The following is a 12645-nucleotide window of genomic DNA, read 5'->3' as shown; positions in this document are numbered from 1 at the left end:
GTGTAAACACTGACACGCAGCCCCGTGTAAATACTGACGCACAGCCCCGTGTAAATACTGACGCACAGCCCCGTGTAAATTCTGACGCACAGCCCCGTGTAAATACTCACACACAGCCCCATGTAAACACTGACGCACAGCCCCATGTAAGCACTGACGCACAGCCCCGTGCAAACACTGACGCACAGCCCCGTGTAAACACTGACGCACAACCCCGTGTAAACACTGACACACAGCCCTGTGTAAATACTGACGCACAACCCCGTGTAAATACTGACGCACAGCCCTGTGTAAACACTGACGCACAGCCCCGTGTAAATACTGACGCACAGCCCCGTGTAAACACTGACGCACAGCCCTGTGTAAACACTGACGCACAGCCCCATGTAAATACTGACGCACAGCCCTGTGTAAACACTGACACACAGCCCCATGTAAACACTGACGCACAGCCCCGTGTAAATACTGACGCACAGCCCTGTGTAAACACTGACGCACAGCCCCGTGTAAATACTGACGCACAGCCCCGTGTAAATACTGACGCACAGCCCCGTGTAAATACTGACGCACAGCCCCGTGTAAATACTGACGCACAGCCCCGTGTAAATACTGACGCACAGCCCCGTGTAAATACTCACGCACAGCCCCGTGTAAACACTGACGCACAGCCCCATGTAAATACTGACGCACAGCCCCGCGTAAATACTGACGCACAGCCCCGTGTAAATACTCACGCACAGCCCCGTGTAAATACTCACGCACAGCCCCGCGTAAATACTGACGCACAGCCCCGTGTAAATACTCACACAGCCCCGTGTCAATACTGACGCACAGCCCCATGTAAACACTGACGCACAGCCCCGTGTAAATACTGACGCACAGCCCCATGTAAACACTGACGCACAACCCCGTGTAAACACTGACACACAGCCCCATGTAAACACTGACGCACAACCCCGTGTAAACACTGACACACAGCCCCCTGTAAATAATGACGCACAGCCCCGTGTAAACACTGACACACAGCCCAGTGTAAACACTGAGGCACAGCCCCATGTAAATACTGATGCACAGCCCCGTGTCAATACTGACGCGCAGCCCCGTGTAAATACTGACGCACAGCCCCGTGTAAATACTGACGCACAGCCCCGTGTAAACACTGACGCACAGCCCCCTGTAAATACTGACGCACAGCCCCATGTAAATACTCACGCACAGCCCCATGTAAACACTGACGCACAGCCCCGTGTAAACACTGACGCACAGCCCCATGTAAACACTGACGCACAGCCCCGTGTAAATACTGACACACAGCCCCGTGTAAATACTGACACACAGCCCCATGTAAACACTGACGTACAGCCCCATGTAAACACTGACGCACAGCCCCATGTAAATACTGACGCACAGCCCCATGTAAATACTGACGCACAGCCCCATGTAAACACTGACGCACAGCCCCGTGTAAATACTGACGCACAGCCCCGTGTAAATACTCACGCACAGCCCCGTGTAAATACTGACGCACTGCCCCATGTAAATACTGACGCACAGCCCCGTGTAAATACTGACGCACAGCCCCGTGTAAATACTCACGCACAGCCCCGTGTAAACACTGACGCACAGCCCCGTGTAAACACTGACGCACAGCCCCGTGTAAACACTGACGCACAGCCCCGTGTAAATACTGACGCACAGCCCCATGTAAATACTCATGCACAGCCCCTTGTAAACACTGACGCACAGCCCCATGTAAATACTGACGCACAGCCCCATGTAAACACTGACGCACAGCCCCGTGTAAATACTGACGCACAGCCCCGTGTAAACACTGATGCACAGCCCCGTGTAAACACTGACGCACAGCCCCGTGTAAATACTGACGCACAGCCCCGTGTAAATACTGACGCACAGCCCCGTGTAAATACTGACGCACAGCCCCGTGTAAATACTGACGCACAGCCCCGTGTAAATACTGACGCACAGCCCCGTGTAAATACTGACGCACAGCCCCGTGTAAACACTGACGCACAGCCCCATGTAAATACTGACGCACAGCCCCATGTAAATACTCACGCACAGCCCCATGTAAACACTGACGCACAGCCCCGTGTAAACACTGACGCACAGCCCCATGTAAATACTGACGCACAGCCCCATGTAAACACTGACGCACAGCCCCGTGTAAATACTGACGCACAGCCCCGTGTAAACACTGACGCACAGCCCCGTGTAAACACTGACGCACAGCCCCGTGTAAATACTGACGCACAGCCCCGTGTAAATACTGACGCACAGCCCCCTGTAAATACTGACGCACAGCCCCATGTAAATACTCATGCACAGCCCCATGTAAACACTGACGTACAGCCCCATGTAAACACTGACGCACAGCCCCATGTAAATACTGACGCACAGCCCCGTGTAAATACTGACGCACAGCCCCGTGTAAACACTGACGCACAGCCCCGTGTAAATACAGACGCACAGCCCCATGTAAATACTCATGCACAGCCCCATGTAAATACTCATGCACAGCCCCATGTAAACACTGACGCACAGCCCCGTGTAAACACTGACGCACAGCCCCATGTAAATACTGACGCACAGCCCCATGTAAACACTGACGCACAGCCCCGTGTAAATACTGACGCACAGCCCCGTGTAAACACTGACGCACAGCCCCGTGTAAACACTCACGCACAGCCCCGTGTAAATACTGACGCACAGCCCCGTGTAAATACTGACGCACAGCCCCATGTAAACACTGACGCACAGCCCCGTGTAAATACTGACGCACAGCCCCATGTAAATACTCACGCACAGCCCCATGTAAACACTGACGCACAGCCCCATGTAAATACTGACGCACAGCCCCGCGTAAATACTGACGCACAGCCCCATGTAAACACTGACGCACAGCCCCGTGTAAACACTGACGCACAGCCCCATGTAAATACTGACGCACAGCCCCATGTAAACACTGACGCACAGCCCCGTGTAAATACTGATGCACAGCCCCGTGTAAACACTGACGCACAGCCCCGTGTAAATACTGACGCACAGCCCCATGTAAATACTGACGCACAGCCCCATGTAAACACTGACGCACAGCCCCGTGTAAATACTGACGCACAGCCCCGTGTAAACACTGACGCACAGCCCCGTGTAAATACTGACGCACAGCCCCAATGTAAACACTGACGCACAACCCCGTGTAAACACTGACGCACAGCCCCGTGTAAATACTCACGCACAGCCCCGTGTAAACACTGACGCACAGCCCCGTGTAAATACTGACGCACAGCCCCGTGTAAATACTGACGCACGGCCCCGTGTAAACGCTGACACACAGCCCCGTGTAAATACTGACGCACAGCCCCGTGTAAATACTGACGCACAGCCCTGTGTAAACACTGACGCACAGCCCCGTGTAAACACTGACGCACAGCCCCGTGTAAATACTGACACACAGCCCCGTGTAAATACTGACACACAGCCCCGTGTAAATACTGACGCACAGCCCCGTGTAAATCCTGACGCACAGCCCCGTGTAAATACTCACACACAGCCCCATGTAAACACTGACGCACAGCCCCATGTAAACACTGACGCACAGCCCCGTGTAAACACTGACGCACAGCCCCGTGTAAATACTGACGCACAGCCCCATGTAAAGACTGACGCACAACCCCGTGTAAACACTGACACACAGCCCCATGTAAACACTGACGCACAACCCCGTGTAAACACTGACACACAGCCCCGTGTAAATACTGACGCACAGCCCCGTGTAAACACTGACGCACAGCCCAGTGTAAACACTGACGCACAGCCCCGTGTCAATACTGACGCGCAGCCCCGTGTCAATACTGACGCGCAGCCCCGTGTAAATACTGACGCACAGCCCCGTGTAAATACTGACGCACAGCCCCGTGTAAACACTGACGCACAGCCCCGTGTAAACACTGACGCACAGCCCCGTGTCAATACTGACGCACAGCCCTGTGTAAATACTGACGCACAGCCCCGTGTAAACACTGACGCACAGCCCCGTGTAAATACTCACGCACAGCCCCATGTAAATACAGACGCACAGCCCCATGTAAACACTGACGCACAGCCCCGTGTAAATACAGACGCACAGCCCCATGTAAATACTGACGCACAGCCCCATGTAAACACTGACGCACAGCCCCGTGTAAACACTGACGCACAGCCCCGTGTAAATACTCACGCACAGCCCCGTGTAAATACTGACGCACTGCCCCATGTAAATACTGACGCACAGCCCCGTGTAAATACTGACGCACAGCCCCGTGTAAACACTGACACGCAGCCCCGTGTAAATACTGACGCACAGCCCCGTGTAAATACTGACGCACAGCCCCGTGTAAATTCTGACGCACAGCCCCGTGTAAATACTGACGCACAGCCCCGTGTCAATACTGACGCACAGCCCTGTTTAAATACTGACGCACAGCCCCGTGTAAATACTGACACACGGCCCCGTGTAAATACTGACGCACAGCCCCGTGTAAACACTGACACGCAGCCCCGTGTAAATACTGACGCACAGCCCCGTGTAAATACTGACGCACAGCCCCGTGTAAATTCTGACGCACAGCCCCGTGTAAATACTCACACACAGCCCCATGTAAACACTGACGCACAGCCCCATGTAAGCACTGACGCACAGCCCCGTGTAAACACTGACGCACAGCCCCGTGTAAACACTGACGCACAACCCCGTGTAAACACTGACACACAGCCCTGTGTAAATACTGACGCACAGCCCCGTGTAAACACTGACGCACAGCCCCGTGTAAACACTGACGCACAGCCCCGTGTAAACACTGACGCACAACCCCGTGTAAATTCTGACGCACAGCCCTGTGTAAACACTGACGCACAGCCCCGTGTAAATACTGACGCACAGCCCCGTGTAAACACTGACGCACAGCCCTGTGTAAACACTGACGCACAGCCCCATGTAAATACTGACGCACAGCCCTGTGTAAACACTGACACACAGCCCCATGTAAACACTGACGCACAGCCCCGTGTAAATACTGACGCACAGCCCTGTGTAAACACTGACGCACAGCCCCGTGTAAATACTGACGCACAGCCCTGTGTAAACACTGACGCACAGCCCGTGTAAATACTGACGCACAGCCCCGTGTAAATACTGACGCACAGCCCCGTGTAAACACTGACGCACAGCCCTGTGTAAACACTGACGCACAGCCCCATGTAAATACTGACGCACAGCCCTGTGTAAACACTGACACACAGCCCCATGTAAACACTGACGCACAGCCCCGTGTAAATACTGACGCACAGCCCTGTGTAAACACTGACGCACAGCCCCGTGTAAATACTGACGCACAGCCCTGTGTAAACACTGACGCACAGCCCCTCGTCAATACGGACTGGCGCACGGCCCCTCGTCAATACGGACTGGCGCTCGGCCCCTCGTCAATACGGACTGGCACACGGCCCCTCGTCAATACGGACTGGCGCACGGCCCCTCGTCAATACGGACTGACTATGTTTTCCAAACCTCTCTCCGTGATATCAATGTGTTGAGGGGGGGGGGGGTGCCTCTGGGGTGTGGTATTTCGGAGTACGTACGGGAGCCGGAGCCCTGATTGTCCTTTCATTCCTCAGGATGATCATATCGCTGATTTACAATGTGTTGAAGACCTTCATGGAGATGAACAGCGCACTCTTCGACGAACTGACGGCCTCGTACAAAGTGGACAGGCAGAGGTACGGGCCACCCCGCTGTTGGGTTGGGCTGCGAGATCCGAGGGTGGGTGGAGCCGAGGAGGTTGGGGGGGAGGGGGGGGTGGTGGGGGGGTTTGTGGGGGGTCGTGCCGGTTGAATTACCCGGAGCGTCCGCCGCTCCCGCCCGTGTTCGCTCCTGTCCTCTGACAATAAGGTCGAGGAAGCTAATCTCTCGGTCTGTTTCCTCTTGTGCCCGCAGGGAGATTAAGAAGGAACGTGAGCGGGAGGAGCTGTGGAGGAAACTGGACGACCTGCAGCTGAAGAAGATGAAGAGTCTGGAGGAACTGGATGATCTATCCAACGGCCGGAACCTCAGCTGCCCTAACTAGCTGCGAAGTGCCAAATCGAGACCCTAGGCATAGCCCCCCCCCCCCAACCCAACCTCAGCAACCCCCCCCCCCGACACCCCCCCCCCCTCGTCCCGACACCCCCCCCCCCCTCGTCCCGACACCCCCCCCCCCCTCGTCCCGACAGCCCCCCACCCCCCCCCCCAACCTCCTCACAGATAGCAGTGAAAACCGAGCTGTGTGGCTGCCGTCCCTGACGAACTGCGGACTCCGTTGCCTCGGTCTGTACAATCTCCCTTTAGATATCTCGACCGGCGACCCTCCCGGGTGAGGCTCGGGAACGGTGTCGGGGAGAGAGATGTATTTTAAAACTTCCTTTTAAAAAAAAAAAAAAGAAGCAAACCGTGACTTGAAACATTTTATCTAGTTCGATGTTCCTGGCAGAGTGTTAACCTGTTTCTCAATCTTCACCTCCACCTCCTCTTCCCCTCCCCCCCCCACCCCCCTCCTCCCCTTTCGCCTAACCCTGCCCCCTCATTGATATAACGGACAATAAACTCCTTTTTATCCGGTGCCTCTTGGGGTCTAGCAAAGCCTTGGGCCGAGTGCCCCGTCATTAGCGTAGTCAAACTCTCCCACAGGCGCAGTCGCCCTCGCTCGCGCGCTCACTCCCTTGTACCGCCTTGCGTGTGTAGAACAAGAAGGGATCCTCGCCCCCCACACTTTCTTTTTTGAGGCAGTAACCTAATGTCCTGGACCGTCTCCGTGTCGCAGTTTACCCGGGGTCGGGGGATATTGGGGGGGTGGGGCGGGGGGAGGGGGCGACCCAGACCGAATTCCTGAACCGCAATCCCTCCCGGGGCAAGCCAGGGGCAAATGCAGACCGCGTTGCAACAGCCCAACGCTGTCGAGTGCCCCGGTGACAACCCTCCGGGTCCTTCCCCCATCTCCGCTCCCGGCTCCCGCTGATCCCGCGGGTGGGAGGCGGGGGGGGTGCGCTGGGGCATCGATAATTCTGCTCCCCTCTCTCCCCCGGGGGAGACTAGTCTGAGGAGACCAGTTCCAACCTTGAGGGCTGACCGTCCGGTACCATGTCCCGGCCTCTGTGACAAACCACCTCTTCCCCCCCCCCCCCGCCCACCCCGGTGACCCCATATGGATTTGGGGGAGGGGCGGGTGTGGTGGGGGATTGGTGTGATTTGAACGTGAGGGGTGGGGGGAGACACGGAACGACTGTCTTGTCAGCACCTGCGAGACCGCCTGACTTTGCCTAGCAGGGGTCAAGGGGCAGATTGCATTGTTTCCCCTGCAGCCAAGTGGGTCAGGGGTCGTGACCTGCGCAGCCATTGGTCAGGGTCCAATAAGAGGCTCCGGAGGGGTGCGGGGGGGGGGGGGGGGGGGGGGAGGAGAAGAGTGGCCGGATTATGGTTTGCGAGGTGATGGCGGGGTGGGAGAGGGGGGCTGAGCCCCACGGCTGCCGCTCGAGGTGGAGTTCGCAGCGAGGGCCACGGTGTGGATTTGCGGCAGCATTTCCTCACGCTCGGGCTCCGAGTATATCGAGGTATCGGCGACGGGAAGCAAGGCCCTCGCCCCCCCCCCCCCCCCCCCCCAAGCGTCAACCGCTGCCGCCATGTCGCGTCTCATTCACACACGCTCCCCAACCAGCTCAGCAGCCCGTACCGTTCCTCTGTGACTGCGGCCCGGAGGCGGGAGAGAGGTGTGGGAGGAGGCCGTGAGGCGCGGGGGGGCGGGGGGGGGGGGTGCGAGAACGCGAGGCACTCCACACGGCTGGTGGCCTACTGGCGGACGCCAACTCTCCTGGACTGTAAGGCAGACAGCAACCCTCCATCTTGTGACACCCCTTGGACACCAATGACTGTTACCGCATCTCCATACTTATGGGGAGGGGGGGGGGGGTGGGAGAGAGAGAAACCAGTAAATTATCGACCCCCTCCCCTCCTCCACCCCACCCACCCCCTTCTCCCGCGCCCTCACCTTCTCCTGCAGTTTCCTGGTCAACCCGTGCGATGTGTAGCAATGTCTTAAGTAGGTTAAGTTAAAAGAGTCACAATACACTACTGATGTGCTGTGTTCCCCGCCCGCTGCGAGGCCGGGTCCTGCCCACTTGTAGAGAGGACCGGCAGGGTGGTCGTCACGCTGGACTCACTCTTCGCCTCGCTCCACCTGGGGGCGCAATAAAAACGGCAAAAAAAAAAAAAATGACAAACCTCCCTCTGGCTCTGCCTCTCTCTCACTTACCGCGCGCCAGCTCGGGCGGCCGCCAACCGGTCCCGGAATCGTCCGCTCGGCCGCAGCACAGCGCGATCCCACAGACGGTGCTCGCAAGAGACCGCTCGGAGCCCGTCGCTTTTCGTGACGTTGGTCGGGGGGGTGGGGGGGGCGATTAGCCCCTCCGCTCCAGGGAGGAAACTACCCCCCCTCCCACCTCCTTCACCTCCTTCTACGTGGTTATCGTAATGGGGGGGGGGTTTGATTCAATGCGTCATCCAGGATACAGCACCTCTGACAGTGCGGCACTCCCTCAGTACTGACTCTCTGACAGTGCGGCACTCCCTCAGTACTGACCCTCTGACAGTGCGGCACTCCCTCAGTACTGACTCTCTGACAGTGCGGCACTCCCTCAGTACTGACCCTCTGACAGTGCAGCACCCCCTCAGTACTGACCCTCTGACAGTGCAGCGCTCCCTCAGTACTGACCCTCTGACAGTGCAGCACTCCCTCAGTACTGACCCTCTGACAGAGCGGCACTCCCTCAGTACTGACCCTCTGACAGTGCAGAGCTCCCTCAGTACTGACTCTCTGACAGTGCGGCACTCCCTCAGTACTGACCCTCTGACAGTGCGGCACTCCCTCAGTACTGACTCTCTGACAGTGCGGCACTCCCTCAGTACTGACTCTCTGACAGTGCAGCACTCCCTCAGTACTGACCCTCTGACAGTGCAGCACTCCCTCAGTACTGACTCTCCGACAGTGCGGCACTCCCTCAGTACTGACTCTCTGACAGTGCAGCACTCCCTCAGTACTGACCCTCTGACAGTGCAGCACTCCCTCAGTACTGACCCTCTGACAGTGCAGCACTCCCTCAGTACTGACCCTCTGACAGTGCAGCACTCCCTCAGTACTAACCTCTGACAGTCCAGCACTCCCTCAGTACTGACCCTCTGACAGTGCGGCACTCCCGCAGTACTGACTCTCCGACAGTGCAGCACTCCCTCAGTACTGACCCTCTGAGAATGCAGCACTCCCTCAGTACTGACTCTCTGACAGTGCAGCACTCCCTCAGTACTGACCCTCTGACAGTGCGGCACTCCCTCAGTACTGACCCTCTGACAGTGCGGCACTCCCTCAGTACTGACTCTCCGACAGTGCAGCACTCCCTCAGTACTGACCCTCTGAGAGTGCAGCACTCCCTCAGTACTGACTCTCCGACAGTGCAGCACTCCCTCAGTACTGACTCTCTGACAGTGCAGCACTCCCTCAGTACTGACTCTCTGACAGTGCAGCACTCCCTCAGTACTGACTCTCTGACAGTGCGGCACTCCCTCAGTACTGACTCTCTGACAGTGCGGCACTCCCTCAGTACTGACCCTCTGACAGTGCGGCACTCCCTCAGTACTGACCCTCTGACAGTGCAGCATTCCCTCAGTACTGATCCTCTGACAGTGCAGCACTCCCTCAGTACTGACTCTCCGACAGTGCAGCACTCCCTCAGTACTGACTCTCTGACTGTGCAGCACTCCCTCAGTACTGACCCTCTGACAGTGCAGCACTCCCTCAGTACTGACCCTCCGACAGTGCAGCACTCCCTCAGTACTGACCCTCTGACAGTGCGGCACTCCCTCAGTACTGACCCTCTGACAGTGCAGCACTCCCTCAGTACTGACCCTCTGACAGTGCAGCGCTCCCTCAGTACTGACCCTCTGACAGAGCGGCACTCCCTCAGTACTGACCCTCTGATAGTGCAGCACTCCCTCAGTACTGACCCTCTGACAGTGCAGCGCTCCCTCAGTACTGACCCTCTGACAGTGTAGCTCTCCCTCAGTACTGACCCTCTGACAGTGCAGCACTCCCTTAGTACTGACCCTCTGACAGTGCAGCACTCCCTCAGTACTGACCCTCTGACCGTGCAGCATTCCCTCAGTACTGAACCTCTGACAATGCAGCATTCCCTCAGTACTGACCCTCTGACAGTGCAGCACTCTCTCAGTACTGACCCATGACAGTGCGGCACTCCCTCAGTACTGACCCTCTGACAGTGCTGCACTCCCTCAGTACTGACCCTCTGACAATGCAGCACTCCCTCAGTACTGACCCTCTGACAGTGCAGCATTCCCTCAGTACTGACCCTCTGACAATGCAGCACTCCTTCAGTACTGACCCTCTGACAGTGCAGCACTCCCTCAGTACTGACCCTCTGACAGTGCAGCACTCTCTCAGTACTGACCCTCTGACAGTGCAGCACTCCCTCAGTACTGACCCTCTGACAGTGCAGCATTCCCTCAGTACTGACCCTCTCACAATGCAGCACTCCCTCAGTACTGACCCTCTGACAGTGCGGCACTCTCTCAGTACTGACGCACTGACAGTGCTGCACTCCCTCAGTACTGACCCCCTGACAATGCAGCACTCCCTCAGTACTGACCCTCTGACAGTGCAGCACTCCCTCAGTACTGACCCTCTGACAGTGCAGCACTCCCTCAGTACTGACCCTCTGACAGTGCAGAACTCCCTCAGTACTGACCCTCCGACAGTGCAGCATTCCCTCAGTACTGACCCTCTCACAATGCAGCACTCCCTCAGTACTGACCCTCTGACAGTGCAGCACTCCCTCAGTACTGACCCTCTGACAGTGCAGCACTCTCTCAGTACTGACGCACTGACAGTGCTGCACTCCCTCAGTACTGACCCCCTGACAATGCAGCACTCCCTCAGTACTGACCCTCTGACAGTGCAGCACTCCCTCAGTACTGACCCTCTGACAGTGCAGCGCTCCCTCAATACTGACCCTCTGACAGTGCGGCACTCCCTCAGTACTGACCCTCTGACAGTGCTGCACTCCCTTACTACTGACCCTCCGACAGTGCAGCACTCCCTCAGTACTGACCCTCTGACAGTGCAGCATTCCCTCAGTACTGACCCTCTGACAATGCAACACTCCCTCAGTACTGACCCACTGACAGTGCTGCACTCCCTCAGTACTGACCCTCTGACAATGCAGCACTCCCTCAGTACTGACCCTCTGACAGTGCGGCGCTACCTCAGTACTGACCCTCTGACAGTGCTGCACACCCTCAGTACTGACCCTCTGACAATGCAGCACTCCCTCAGTACTGACCCTCTGACAGTGCAGTGCTCCCTCAATACTGACCCTCTGACAGTGCAGCGCTCCCTCAGTATTGACCCTCTGACAGTGCAGCGCTCCCTCAGTATTGACCCTCTGAGAATGCAGCACTCCCTCAGTACTGACCCTCTGACAGTGCGGCACTCCCTCAGTACTGACCCTCTGACAGTGCGGCACTCCCTCAGTACTGACTCTCCGACAGTGCAGCACTCCCTCAGTACTGACCCTCTGAGAGTGCAGCACTCCCTCAGTACTGACTCTCCGACAGTGCAGCACTCCCTCAGTACTGACTCTCTGACAGTGCAGCACTCCCTCAGTACTGACTCTCTGACAGTGCAGCACTCCCTCAGTACTGACTCTCTGACAGTGCGGCACTCCCTCAGTACTGACTCTCTGACAGTGCGGCACTCCCTCAGTACTGACCCTCTGACAGTGCGGCACTCCCTCAGTACTGACCCTCTGACAGTGCAGCATTCCCTCAGTACTGATCCTCTGACAGTGCAGCACTCCCTCAGTACTGACTCTCCGACAGTGCAGCACTCCCTCAGTACTGACTCTCTGACTGTGCAGCACTCCCTCAGTACTGACCCTCTGACAGTGCAGCACTCCCTCAGTACTGACCCTCCGACAGTGCAGCACTCCCTCAGTACTGACCCTCTGACAGTGCGGCACTCCCTCAGTACTGACCCTCTGACAGTGCAGCACTCCCTCAGTACTGACCCTCTGACAGTGCAGCGCTCCCTCAGTACTGACCCTCTGACAGAGCGGCACTCCCTCAGTACTGACCCTCTGATAGTGCAGCACTCCCTCAGTACTGACCCTCTGACAGTGCAGCGCTCCCTCAGTACTGACCCTCTGACAGTGTAGCTCTCCCTCAGTACTGACCCTCTGACAGTGCAGCACTCCCTTAGTACTGACCCTCTGACAGTGCAGCACTCCCTCAGTACTGACCCTCTGACCGTGCAGCATTCCCTCAGTACTGACCCTCTGACAGTGCAGCACTCTCTCAGTACTGACCCTCTGACAGTGCAGCACTCCCTCAGTACTGACCCTCTGACAGTGCAGCACTCCCTCAGTACTGACCCTCTCACAATGCAGCACTCCCTCAGTACTGACCCTCTGACAGTGCGGCACTCTCTCAGTACTGACGCACTGACAGTGCTGCACTCCCTCAGTACTGACCCCCTGACAATGCAGCACTCC

The 12645-nt window shown here is 57.1% G+C and overlaps 1 protein-coding gene across 1 annotated transcript in view; it reads left to right on the top strand.

Annotated features, from left to right (window-relative positions):
- Positions 1-6187, top strand: part of LOC140400224 (serine/threonine-protein phosphatase 2A 56 kDa regulatory subunit epsilon isoform-like) — a 30215-nt gene extending 24028 nt beyond the window's left edge. Inside the window, exons 3-4 of the mRNA XM_072489691.1 lie at positions 5674-5775; positions 5993-6187. Coding sequence (XP_072345792.1) covers positions 5674-5775; positions 5993-6122 — 232 coding nt within the window. The 3' untranslated portion in view covers positions 6123-6187. The remainder of the gene's footprint in view (positions 1-5673; positions 5776-5992) is intronic.
- Positions 6188-12645: the final 6458 nt, after the last annotated feature.

The sequence above is a fragment of the Scyliorhinus torazame genome, chromosome 24, assembly GCF_047496885.1.
Source record: "Scyliorhinus torazame isolate Kashiwa2021f chromosome 24, sScyTor2.1, whole genome shotgun sequence".
In the NCBI taxonomy this organism is placed as follows: domain Eukaryota; kingdom Metazoa; phylum Chordata; class Chondrichthyes; order Carcharhiniformes; family Scyliorhinidae; genus Scyliorhinus; species Scyliorhinus torazame.
The sequence above is the reverse complement of the archived record's forward strand: the minus strand, read 5'-3'. Positions and strand labels throughout refer to the sequence as shown.